General features: G+C 42.7%; 1 protein-coding gene across 1 annotated transcript in view; it reads right to left on the bottom strand.

Moving 5' to 3' along the window:
• LOC112554215 (small conductance calcium-activated potassium channel protein 2-like) overlaps positions 1-13,962 on the bottom strand; it is a 77,360-nt gene that overhangs the window by 49,272 nt on the left and 14,126 nt on the right. The window contains 1 exon segment of the mRNA XM_025221882.1: positions 8,613-8,708. Coding sequence (XP_025077667.1) covers positions 8,613-8,708 — 96 coding nt within the window.

The raw sequence follows: 13,962 nt of genomic DNA, 5'->3' as shown, positions 1-13,962 counted from the left end.
CATATGAAAGGATGTGAATGCAGCTCTGAACGCACCCGACGACCCGATGCACAAAGAGGAACACACCCTTTGGCACAGGCCTGCAGGCAGATGGATGCTTCCACATCAAAGACGCCGACGGGAGGCAGTTGGACGAGACGTCCACCCTCAGTAATGGAGTTTAGTAAAGGCTTCTGTAGGGCTTCTGCTTACGCAAAAAATTGCGTACAGTACGCATTAAAAGTTCGGAGGACCCCTTCAGTTTTCGTCAATGTGGTCCCAGGGGACCCCTTCAAATTTGGGCGAAGAACAGATACAGTGTCTGACAAGCCCAGTCTATTGTTGTCGTCTGCTACAAGGTGAGAGTTACTTCCCTTGCACTGAGGTGTTTTTTGTTTTTTTTTTCCTATTTCCAAGATGTTGACAGCGTGGTTAAAATCATCGTATCAGAAACGGGGGAAAAGTGAGCACCCTAAGTACAGTGAGCATAAGCTCATCACAGATGCTTGCACACTCTTCATGGCACAGAAGTCTCGCCGTTTCTGACTAGACATTACAGTGCTTTGTCCTTTGTGTGCCTGAAAGGCAGTTGAACAAAGTATACATAGTTGATTTGTTGGTGTTTTTTTCAACGTTGTAAAGGGACCCCTTAGAGTTAGCCTGGGACCCCTTAGAAACCTGAAGAAGGGGTCCCTGGGACCCCAAAGAATTTAGCCTTAACAGAAGCCCTGCTTCTGGGAGCCGACTGATGGTTGACAACCAGTGCAACACTGGCTTATTAGTGTCAATGGAACATTAGTTTATTAGTATCAGTGGAACACTGGCTTATTATTAGTGGAACACTGGCTTATTATTAGTGGAACACTGGCTTATTAGTATAAATGAGGCACTGGCATATTATCACGAGTCTTCATCACCATATTAATTTATTTATCGTTGTTTGTATCATTTGTGTCGTGATTGCCGTGTTGCAATCCGTCACATCGTCTGCAGCATGTTGGAGAATAATGAGTCCCCCTCATTAAGCAGCATCCTAAGAATAATCAGCATGGCAGCCACCACTGGCGCCGAGGGCGGACGCAAGCTGCGCGCATCACTTGCGACAAACTTTCCACACCCAGGGGCGGATAAATGCGTTATGGAAAGGGGATGAAATGCAACCGAGGGAAGCTGCAGACCGGTCGGCAGCATGGCTCGCCCACTTGCAGAATCATATTGGAGTCTGACAAAACGATGGCTGTGACAATAGATGGCAGCACGCCATTCTCATGTTTCCCACATGCTGACATCAATCAATATGTCGGTTCGTTCACCCACAGGAGGAACAAACGTGACGACAGCAACAAACCACACAATCTGTCCAATTTAGCAGCAGGCTTAAAAATTTACATCCTGGTGCTAAACGATAAATAAAAGCAGAAATGTAAACTGGTTTTTTTTCAATTCTATTTTCTGCCATCGTTTCATCAAAGGTTATTCAGACGTGACGTAGACAAAGGGGACTGAGTTCGAGTAATAAAGGGCAATGGGATCACGTGACCAGGATCACAAGGGCCTGACTGTGGCTTTGAATGTGATGACTTTGCATATCTTACCATCTTCCCAGTTTACATTTCAAGGAGAAGAAATGAATAAATAAGGCTGCAGTCCGTTGTTTCCGCTGCGTTGACAGAAGTCGTCTGCTTTGCTCTCAGACCTTACTGACCACGTCACTCAGACTCGTCACAGAGTACAAAGACAGGACAAAGAAGAAAGTAAAAATGCCGAAAAATCAAAATTCTTTACTTCAGGCACTCGACAACCCTCTGACACATGCTCACAAAAACCTTTTTTGTCTTCAAAGGTTAAAAGGCGTCGGTGTTCAAATCCACCAACGCGTAAAGATTCAAGGACGGTTGGTTGAACTGTTTTATCACAACTTACCTCTCTTACAGAAAGAGGGGCTCACCTAGGGGCTACACTACTTTGCTATTGTCTTCTGTCTCATTATTTATAAATAACAGCCAGGTCCAGCGATGACGGGAAGAGGAGAACCGTTGCTACAAATTGTTCTCTCTCCCTTCTTGTCGCCTCAACTGATATAATGATGCATCCATGGATGGTAAGTAGACAAGAATTTGCAGACACAAAGACAGTTGCTGTCTGCCACAGCTGGGTATATACGGGGAAGGTGTAGGGTGGGGGAGTCGGGTGCAGGGGTAGGAGCTCTGTCTTGTCTCGCCGTCTGGCATCAAGTTTCAAGTGTGAGGCAGGCGAAATCGAGCAGAGCGCCCACTTAGAAGGGAAACGGAAAGAAGTCGATCCCCGGCTGGGGTAACTTTCTGCCTAATTTTCTCCAGAGTGCTAGCAGATCTTGAAATACAATCGCCGCTTCCACCAGCCAGTGTGGAAAGGAGCGAAATAATTGCTAAAGTATTCAGGAAATTATTAGCATTGCCAGGAAATAGAGAACTGCCTCTGTGGAATGTCTTGCCATTGTTCAGCCTGACGTCGGCTGGCTGGGAGGCTGCGTGTGCTGCGGGATGGAAAAGCATCTGTGCAGATGCCAAGTCTGTCAGTCAGTGCTTCCTACGCCCTGTACATCGTAATCTGTGCACGCCCGAGGGCTGGGAGTCGGGGTGGGAGTGGTTCACGAGTACCTCGCGTACTTTTCTTACTGCAGGAAGAAATGGAGTTTGTAGAAGTTGGACGAAGATGTCATCTGTTGGAAAAGTTCATTACAAACTATTGGATTACTTCACCACCAGCACCTTCAAGTGATTGGCTAGAGAATCGCAAAGATAACATCTGGTGATCAGAGGAGTGATGAAGCCTGCTGTCGAGATCAATGACGTCACGTGCACCCTGATGACCTCATCTATCAACAAGACGAAACCAACCGGCTGCGTCGAAATTAACCGGATGTAGTTCCATTCCCGTCCCTCACCCCTACCCCGCACATATATCTTCATTTGTTCATGTCAGTCCTGATGTTATTGGACCCAGGAATTATGTCCCCACATCGGACTTCATTAGCTTTTATGTTTATTTGTTATTGTCTCAAGTCCTTTGTCATGGTATGAGCAAGGCTTCACTATACACGCTATCACATCCTCATCAACGTAGTCGTCGTTTTCATTTTCATTGTCATCGTCATCATGCTCAGGGCAGTTTCTTATCCTTCTGATTGAAGATCAGTCAGCTATTGATGACTTCAGAAAAGCTAACTGACGAACAGTTCGGCAGTGAATAGTTCCTTGCATCCGCGCAGAGCTCTTGTCCACAGTTTCTGTAGTTATCCAGATAAAGCAACAGAGAGCTCACGTGAAGAGTTTAATATCACTTCTTAATTGGTTTTGTTAAATTAAGCTTCTCTTCAGACACCCACGTGTCGATGCACTTTGCTCGACAGAATGTAAGGCCACACCCGTCACGCGAGGTCGCGCTGTTCTCTGTCGTAACAAATCACGCGACGTCCGAGGGTGTGAACCCGATGTGATAGGCTGCTCATCCAGATGTCGCCTCCAGACATGATTGCTGGCATGAGTACAATTATGCAGCTAGGACCCAACACCTGTTGCTTCCGCCTTAATTTGTCATTGAAACCCGGCTTCTCCAGAAACTTTTATTTTGAGCTTAAAAAAAACTGATAATAAAAAAATCTTTTTGGCATTCGCTTATAAATTAACTTTTGGGGCTGGAAGGTAACCCTGAAATCAGAAATTACTAGCGAAAATGTGTGAGACTGAGGCAGTGAGACTGATCAGAAGGATTAGAGTACAAGAACCCGAGAGCCTCGCGTGCCGTGTAAGCAGCCATCTCTATTAAGATGCTTTGTCTGATGGCTTCATCAAGGCCTGGCTCCTGGGAATCCGCTGGCTACCCCGCAAAAAGAGGACAAGAAAAGAAGAAAACCGCCATTGTACCAATCTTTTGCGCCTGAGGCTGAAATATACTCACGGAGCTTTTCAGACCCAATACCGAGTGGTACATCTGCTGCCGTCTACAAAGCGCACTGCGCGCCGAGGGCATTCCGGTCCGGTCTGATTAGAGGACCGAAATATCCGACCTCGGTGGTCAGTCTTACTTCTTTCTTTGGCTTGATGGAAGACAGATGACAGGCCAGCGATGTCTGTCATTAATCATATAGACATTGGCAGTCTCGTAATTAGCTAGCTATCAAAGTCGTAATTAGCTGGTCGTTAAAAGTCATGAGCTTGTGCTAGCTCTAGTCTACAAGTGTCTCTTATACAGGGCCTCAAGAGGAATCCGTGGACCAGAGTGGGCAAGAAGAAGTCTGTGGACCAGAGGAGCGTATTCTTTGTGGGCCGAGAGCAGTTCTTTTAAAACTCTCTTTTGTGGGCCACTGCCGTGTAAATGTAACTACCTGCTAGCAATGGCGCGTGTGTGGGCTAAATGTTCTTATTTGAATCCATTGGGGTACATAGCGCCCAAGGCCGGGTAGAAAGTCCGCCAGCTTTTTTACACAGATGACTGCAATACCAAACATACCTGCTCATCTCCACACACAGACATCGCATGTTTCCACTTGGCCTCTAGAAAGACACTCAGGACTTGCTGCAAACAGTATTTTTTTAGCGAGTTGAGCGGCCGTGCAACAAAGGTTTCTTTTTTTCACAGACACGTCAGTTCCCCATTCTCAGCCGACTTGTGTTTACGGGCAATAGGTTTTGGTAGACAGGAGCTGTACCCATCAACAACACTTTGCTATCTCCTCCACAGCCTGTGTGTGAGTGAGTGTGCGTGGGCGTGCGTGTGTGTGTGAGAGCTGCATGTGCACAGTTTGGGTGTTTTTTTTTTTCTTTTTGAGAGGTAACCGTCTACCGAACGTAAGCAGAAAGCCAAAAGTGTCTGCTGTTTACATTTCTTTAAACATTTATAAACCTTGAATTTTACTTATCCATGACTTGCATTACTTTTTTTTTAATTTCGACAGTTACATCCCCGACAGAGTTGCTGAGTGAAGTTCAGCTGTGGGATGTTTTGTGTTCTTGTGCAGATTGCTGAATTAGACAGGACTGGATGGATGAATGATAAATGAACAAACAAAAAAGTGATAGTGAGAGAGCAAGCAAGCGAAAAGAGAGAGAAAAGAGAGAAGAGAGAAAGGGGATGAGGAGTGCATAGAGTGAGAGACAAACAGAAACACAAGAGTTCATAGCGGGATCCTTGAGAAAGTGTGACAGAAAGAATGTATGTGTGTGTGCGGGGGACGAAAGAAAGACGATGTCATTCAAGCAGAAAGCATATGGTTGAGGATGTTATCTCAGGCAAGCACCTGAAGACACTGACACCTGTGTTTCAGATCAGCAATATCCCCAGGGTACCTGTATACCCGGTGACGATACTAAGGAGTACTGACAGATCATCTCAACAGCAGGGGCTGCCAGTGTAACCCCGTGTGTCAAGAAGTCTTGCCGCTGAGGCAGGATGCACCAACCCCTCCTCCATCAGAAGCTTGAGGCGAGGGGATAACACCTACCACCACATACTGCCCCCGCCCCCAAGCTGATAGTTCCCTTGTCTTCTTCTTTTCTTTACCTTACTTTAACGGATAATCTAACAATGCACTCAAGTCTGTACCCGACACCTACACTGTGGATGTAACACCATGCAACCTCTACCTCTCTCTCCCTCTCTCACTCACATCCCAATCTCTAACCTTAACTACTTGCTTTCTACTCAAGAAGTGTTTTCCGTCTATATTTTGTGTACCTAACCATCTAAATGCATGTTTATAAACTGCTGCTCATGCTCTTAAATATATAAATTTATTGTGTATAAAGAATTAGGTAAACTCAAGCATTTATATTTATATAAGTAGGTAAAGAGGTAAAATCGTCCCCTGAACTATTCAGGTCATTGTGAAGTAAATGTTACAATCACAGTTTTATTAAAACCAGTGGCCCTCTCCTCCCTACCTTCCCCAGCTGAGTTCCGACTGGATAAACTTTTTTTTTTTGTGCGCTACATGGGTATCGAACTGACGCGATACGTAGTCTGTACTTTAGCGTTCTAATCACTAGCTATCAGTCAAACCCTCTTTCGTTCTTTCTTCATGTCTGTATAATTTTTAGTGGGTTTTCTCTATTTTTACTCAAATATTCAAGAAACAAACAAGAACAAATGAAAGTTAAATACAAGTGTACAGTGGATCTCTTTTTCTCTTCTCTCACTCCTTTCAATCCTTTCTCTCTCATTTCAACGAAAGAAAAACAGTCTGCAGAGTGCGCTCCCCTCGCTTAGACTGGGTGCATGGAGGGGTATGGAGGGTACTGATATGGCAGGTAACACCACCTAACGTTCTTCATTACTTGTACGTCATAACATTATCCTCTCGTTAATTCCAGTTTCCTCTACTTTTTAGCTGAAAGAGGTTAGCATGACACACAAAAGCAGCTGCTGCCATCCTTTGTGCACACTAGGGTGTTTCTGATATTGATTTTCAGTTACAGAAAATATTTGTTTACAAAACAAAAATTCCCGAAAACAAAAAGGAAGAAAACAGTAATACAGAAGACAACAGACAGTGCAGAAATGTTCTCGATTTTTCTAAAATAAATATGGAAGTAAAAGCATTCTTTCGAAGACAAAAAGACAGATTATTTTCATTTGCTCTGTCTGATCGTCACGTGCAGCCAACTGGAAACCTTAACAAATATGTTTTTAATAATAAAAAGAAAGATTGTTGACACGTGTTTGTCAATAATAAATAACCTGCCAAACACACCGAGCGCCACATGAAAGAAGACGACCGCCTACAGACAGTATGACAAATGCATTCTGGGATTACACGCGAAACAGCAGATTGATGGATATCGGAAGTGAACTCCACACCTGACCTGCTCGATAGCATGACGTCACACTGGTTGTGCCTAAACGGCCATCGACCCTGTTACATGACGTCACTGACAAGCCTACGCACGTGACGTCTGACGCAGGGTTCGCGGTGTGAGGTCCGTGACACACAGTGACGTTCATTGATCGCGTGCTGTGTGGGAGCGTTGTGCGTCACCTGACCTCGAGCAGCCGAGAGTAATGGGGCAAATTATTGTCATTATTATTATTATCATCATTATTATTATTATTTGCTACAGGCATGCTTAGCGCTGCACTTGTTGCTGACGCACGATTAGAGGTTTGAATCTGCGCATGTCTGTAATAGCTTCACCACATCCACCCGGACACAGAGCGCTAACCCTCGCTTTGCTGAGAAGTAGCTAGTAGAGTTTTTGGAACACAAGTACATATATAAATAATGAGAGAGAGAGAAGGAGCACTTGAATATTAAAAAAGAGAGTGAAGTTATGTTTGGTTCTCCACGTGGTGGCACCCATCTTATCTACTACTACTCGCTGCTCCTTGCCTAAGCACACGTGCTGACAGTGAAACTGCTGTAGTTGTACACGTCACGTGGTGCCTATGTTTGATTAGTGTACCGGGTATTATTGCACCGCACCTGCTTCTTGTTACCTACCATCAGAGCAACTGATGTTGCAAAGTTGCTGTGTTGCTGCTGCTGTGTCACGCACGCACGGGAATGAGATGAGATGTGGCATAAAGACGACGCAAATATTTTTTTATTTTCCTACGCTTGGAATGAATCTCAAAGCATTTTTTTTCCTTTGGACCTTGTAGTATTGTCCCAACCAACATTTCTATTCGCTTAGGAAATTTTTTTAAAAAAAGTTGCGACAAAGTTTGTTTAAACTGATTTTGAAGAAAAGTCGTAAACTTGTGACCCTCCAAAAAAATTCTTTGAAGATAGAACGCTAAAGATTTCTATGATAAATAATCCGTTTGGGAAATAGTGATATTCCACTAAGCTAATTCTCTTGTCATTATTTAATAATAATGTTATCGTTAGGTGTGCCCGTCCCTTGACTGTTAGCCAATCAGTTTAATTCATGGCTCTGATGTAACCAAACATTGCAATACTATCTCAGAACTTGTATCGTTAGCGCTCGCTGGAGATGTCTACTTTCGCACTGACATGACTGCGCTTGAACTTATGTTCGCACCATATCATGATTGCATATGGAATTGTCTATGTTCGCACAATGGCATGACTACCTGTGGAGCTGTCTACCTTCGCACAATGGCATGACTACAAGTGGAGCTGTCTACCTTCGCACTGACATGACTGCGCTGGAAGCTACGTTCGCACCCTCACACGACTGCACGTGGGACAGGTCACCAACAGTCACCGGAAGACACGTGGACCGCTCAGTTAGTAACACAGTGTAGGCAGTACTCATGAAGCAGACGTGTGACTACCCCAGTACAGAGACTAAGCAAGGGCCAATGACACTGAAAGAGGAGCTGATCACTGTGACATATTAATTCTCTCGCTGTCTGTTTGCACGCGCGTGCGTGTGTCTATGCATGCGATTAGAGGACGTGGATGTGCAGGACACGTGTTTGCCTGTTTGACAAAATGTTACAAGACTTTATTTAATGTTTCAATTTTTCAAGACTTCTTTCTTATTATTTATTTATTTTATAGAACTATTTCTAGTTGCTTTTGCGTACATTCTTTCCAACTATGTCATTGGCCCTGGTGTACACAGCGACGTAACCACCTCACGTAACCTACGTTGTTAGTTAGGGCACGTTGACCTTTCACGGCTTACCTTGACCTCCAGAGCGTGGTATGCCAGGATAAGTCCAAGAAGGATAACCGTAGATAACGATATCAAAGATTTGATGAACAGCGAAGCAAAGTCCGACTGCAACAAAAGAAAAAAGAGATAACTCCGGGCACTGGACACAAGGGTAAGTAATAAATAACACAAACAACAAACGAAAACCAAATTATTGTTCAATTTGTTTAAAATAGGAAATAATGGATGGTGCGTGAGTAAAGGTGAACAGTGTTTATGACACTTTGATTGACTTTTTATGATGTTCATTTTGCTTTTCATGGGTTTTGTTCATCTTGTAATCTTGACAATTGCTTGACTATTTTTTCAGAGGATATATTCGCCGGTCCTTGAACAGTTCAGATGACATGGACTCTCAAAGATGAAAAATGTTTTTTAAAAAAACCCACAAAATCACAGGAACAATTGGCTTTTAATGCATGGAATGAATATGAACCATCAGGTGAGGAGAGACCAGACTACAGTGTCAGGTGAAACAAAGAATTTTTATTATCTCTGATTATTTGCGTGGGTATGTCATGTTGCTATGGACACAGAAAGTCGTTCTGTTAGCCCGCCAGGGACTCTCAACTAATGGAAGAGGCGAGAATATAGAAAGTAATGTTAGTGCCGGCTTTTTGCTGCAACTAATGACTGTTACCATGGCTACCACCGAGCATCTCCGCGGGAACATAAGAACTGACGGCTGCTAAGCGCAGTCTTACACTCGCACGGACAGACACACCGACACACCTTGCTGCCTGCTCCCAAAGGGCTGTTCACACGTGTGTATGTATCTCATTATCTGTACTTTCCATTACAAACTTTACATAATGCTAGTCCTTTCACATACACACACATCTACACAAACGAACAGACACGCGCGCTCGCCCAAAAGGAAAAAAATTACAAAAATTGTTACTCAGATCAGATACAAAATACTTTATATTTTTCTACGTCCCGTGGGGTGTTGAGATGTTTAAAAGTCAATTATCCACATAATATAAGTACAAAAATATATCATGGAAATATATACACACGCAAATACTATATACATGTTCCAAAAATTGTACACTCGCCTTAACAGTTGATACTTCATAACTTCTTGTTCTTCTCAGATTGAATCCATTGGATTTAATGGAAGCCAAACTAAGCTTTCAAGAAAAGAAACTAATTCTCAAACGCTATTGGAAGATTGAAAATTCAATTGAAATAAAAATACATTTTTTGATGTTTATGATTGTGATTATTTGCATTATTACCAATGTTCAACAAGACGGACATCAGCTGCTGACAACAAACTATTGTCTGTAAATTCTATTACATTTAACAAAGAAGTGTATGTTAAGACACACACTCCCTTTGTAATTATTTTAAGTGTGTGTACATTATCAGACACACACACTGAGTGACTCATACAGACTAATGCATTCACACTTATTTCTCTCTCACTTTCTCATTCACCCGTGAAGGTCAATTCAGTCAACTCATATATTATGGATGTGTTATCAAATAAATTGCAGCAGAAACATTCTTCTCTATTTTATCACTCATCTGTTTAGGCTAAGATATTAAGGGTTTTTGGAAGTTTTAATAAAGCTAGCCTCAAGAATATCTTTTTTATTTAAGATTAGTTTGTTTAAAAATCTGTCAAATCATTTCCATCACCTGTGCAAACAGGACCCACGAATATTGTAATAAATGTTGTTAGCATTGGGTGAAAGGACTGAGGCCCAGGACAGGTACAGGCACCTTCCAGACACTAATTACCTGGATCCTACTTGCTCCATCATTACTCATCTTTGTCCACCTGAGACTAGGGAGACAGCCCCCATGGCGGGACAGAACCTCAGGGTTTTGTAGATGACAAATAGCAGGGAGCCTGGTGTGTGAGAGAACACCTTGTGCTCCATCACTTGTTGTCATCCGATGATAACAGGACAATCGATTTCGCCGATGATTAGTCGGTCAGCATTTAGGTTCAGCTGCACCGGCTTGGTTCTTGTGTACTCTTGTAGTACAATTCCTATATTCCTATAAAATGGTTTATGTATATACATATATAGGATTCCTATATAAGGATATTTTTACAGGTTTTTTTTAACTTTAAAATAGAGTTTGGAAAACAATATGTGTCACAATATATTATGTTCATCCAAGTACACAAATTATGAGCCCCAAATTAAATTAATTACACAAATTAAAACTACAGATATATAAATCAGAACAAAATGACTGCTCAAACAATTATAAAGAATGTAAAGGTCGACTAACAAAAATGAGTGTATTTTCAATTTAAATGTAATTCTGTTGAACTGTTAAAAATGACTGAAAACAATGAGACTGCGAGACACTGAATTTCCAACTGTGTAACATGGTGACTGGTCCTTGTCAGAATATAACAGTCTATAGATACTGTAGATACTGACAGTCAGCGGTTGTCAGGTTACAGGACTTAGTTATTGGATTAGTTACTTCCTGAATTATTCATAAACACTTTACCAAGCCATTTAATTACAGTTAATTAACTCATAGATTCACATACACATTCAGCTATTTATGTAGAGGAGGGGAATAGGAAGTCACCATCCATTCAGCGACCAACCTCCGATGACTTACAGACCTAGCGACCAGGTGGAATCAATGTCAGGATGATAAGCCCTCACGAGCCCCACACAACCACAGGAAGTCACGTCAGACGTGTGGGCTGAGAGGTTTGGTGTGTGCAGACTGACGTCAGGTCTGACCACAGTGCTGGCGCCTGCACGTGGGCCACTGACGGGGTTAATCAGTCTGATGCCTCCACAGTCGGGATGCGCGCGCACGCGATGGCTGCAGTAACAGGTGTTTGTCTGTGTGTGTGTGTGCGTCTGTGTGTATGTGAGTGTCTGTGGGTATGTGTGTCCGTGAGTGAGATCAATCAATGCTTTACAACTATTCACCTTTCTAACCTGATAACCGAATTGTTGGCAGGCACAGCTTATGACAAGCTTACTTCAATATTTATTGGGTATTATAAGGCTAAAACCACCTCGCGTGCTTCTCGCAAATGAAATGAAGCGGATGTAAGAGCCTGGGAGCTAAACAAAATGCTGGCATTGACCGACATCCCAGGTGGCGCAGGAGAAGCATTACCTGGAGGTTTACCTGTGAAGTTCTCTCTCTCTCTGTCCGGCTTCCCCCAAAGCTCTAGGGATCGGCTACCTGTAAGCCAGGATCGACCTAATTTCACTTCTATTCCAAAAAAGTCCATAATTCTCCAAATTTCCCGAAAAAGACAAACAATTTAAACCCAAAGTACACCATTCTTCAGAGATGTGTTTGATGCTGTGTGAAGAATTAGCATCATGTTTTGTTGTCTGTAGAACACCGTGCTCTGAGGTCTGTGAAGGAGCAGAACTGTTTTGTTTTTGCGCCATTTAATTTCTTTTTTGTTTCTTCTCTTCGTTCTGTCTTTTAATTTTTTTTTTTTCTTTTTTGCATCGTTGTGCTGTGCCGTTGAGTGAAGGTGGAGGAGCCAGCACAGGCCTGTTGACATATTGGTCCTGCGAGACACTCGACACGATAAGGGCAATGAATGGCGAGGACTGAGCTCAACGATTTCTAGCCAACGCCTCTCGCGTCAGTCTTGTTATCGCCTCCAGCAGATAAATGTAGCAACTCCATTTTCCAGCCTGTCTTGTTTGTCTTCTCTCCTGCTAACACTTTCGCCTCTTCCTACAGGGGAAAAACGGTTCTTTGTCTCTCATCATTATTCAAGGCTGTTGAGTCGATGGTATGGATGCTGTTCAGTCCAATCAGTTCGCCTGATGGTTAGGAGATACTGTGTTGAACAAATTAATTATTAGAGTTATTATTTAGTCTGTGTTTTTGCAACTGAGTTGTTTGAACCCAAACCGCCGGATGCTGAAACAAGAGACATCTACAGATTCCATCTGGAGTAATTTTGCTCTGTTTAAGACATGAGAAGGATTTGAAAGTTTATTGTCAGCCAGAGGAGGAACAGCAGGAGCTGTCACCTAGCCTTATAAGCGGCACTAAGCATACGACCACCCGTGAGTCCAGAGCAAATGAAGCGATGTTTTCCTGCTGAGAACATGGCCATGCAGGTGATGAGCAGCTCAGCATGGTCTGACACCCAACAGTGAAGTGCTATTACAGGGATTGCTAACCTTTTAGTTGCTTAAAGGACGAGTAGGGTACGATATTTTTTAGATGATTGAGTAAAGCTCAGTGCCAGATATTTCTCTTCTCCAAATCTCAGTGAATACACTTCTTCAGTTCTGGCGATATTTGTTGACAAACACCACCATGACAGAAAGATTTATGAACATGTGTTTCCAACTCTCCCATTAGCTGAAGTCTTAACGGATCCGTCTTTTCTATAAAAAAAATAAGTTGTTGACTTCTTTAAGTGCATGAGGGATTTAGTAGGCATGTATCTCGAGAACGGAATCGGTTATTTATTCTGTAAAACAGTTCCTTGATTTATCCGATCTTTAAAACAAAGTTGTACACTCCACTAGTCCTTTAACACCGACAGATGGACTTGTTCTGCAAACTGTGCCGCCGACTACCCGCTGATTACCCGCGTGCTTAATGAAACAAATGTCCCCCCTCCAAAAACAAAAGTGTTAAAGATGATAAATCCTATAAATATTTCCTCAGAAAGAAAAACTCGGTCAACATTTTTTCCCGACATCTGCTTTACGTGTAGTTTCCATTAGTGAGTCCAACCTGTGCAGAGCATAAAATGTTTATTTTACCGTTGTACAATAATTCTGTGGCATGTCCAAAGTAAACAGAGGATCGCATGATGCAATTTCCAAACTGCATTAACTGCAAACTGAGTTTTGCAGGCGCTGTGTATAAATGACAAGACTCAGTGAAGAGATAAGCTTGGGTTTTGTTTACCCAGTGGATTGCAAAGACTGGAGTCCAATAGAACTTGGCAGCTACAACACATTCGTTAAGGCAAGTTTACAGTCTGTGGGTTTTTCTTTTTCTTTACATAAATTTAGTGGAAATTACCGGTCTGTTAAGTTCGGATTTATATATGAGATGTAGTACAAGGATGAATAATAAGTAATGAATCATGTTCTTCGTCAGGGTTAGTTACTTTAGGACTTCTGATTGCTGGGTAGGTAAGTCATCATTTTCATCATCTCTTCTGCTCCTCCTCCTGTCACAAACACACGCTTGTCTGACAAAAACAGATGTTTCTAATACACCTTCCCTTCCCATGGTTAAACTGTTCCCAGACTTGTCAAAGATTTTCTCTGAATCCTGCAAAGACTTTTTCAAGGTAAAAAATAAAAGCTAACATTGCTGCACGCAACCG

The sequence above is a fragment of the Pomacea canaliculata genome, linkage group LG13 (assembly GCF_003073045.1).
Source record: "Pomacea canaliculata isolate SZHN2017 linkage group LG13, ASM307304v1, whole genome shotgun sequence".
NCBI classification, from domain to species: Eukaryota; Metazoa; Mollusca; class Gastropoda; order Architaenioglossa; family Ampullariidae; genus Pomacea; species Pomacea canaliculata.
This window is presented reverse-complemented; position numbering and strand designations above follow the sequence as displayed.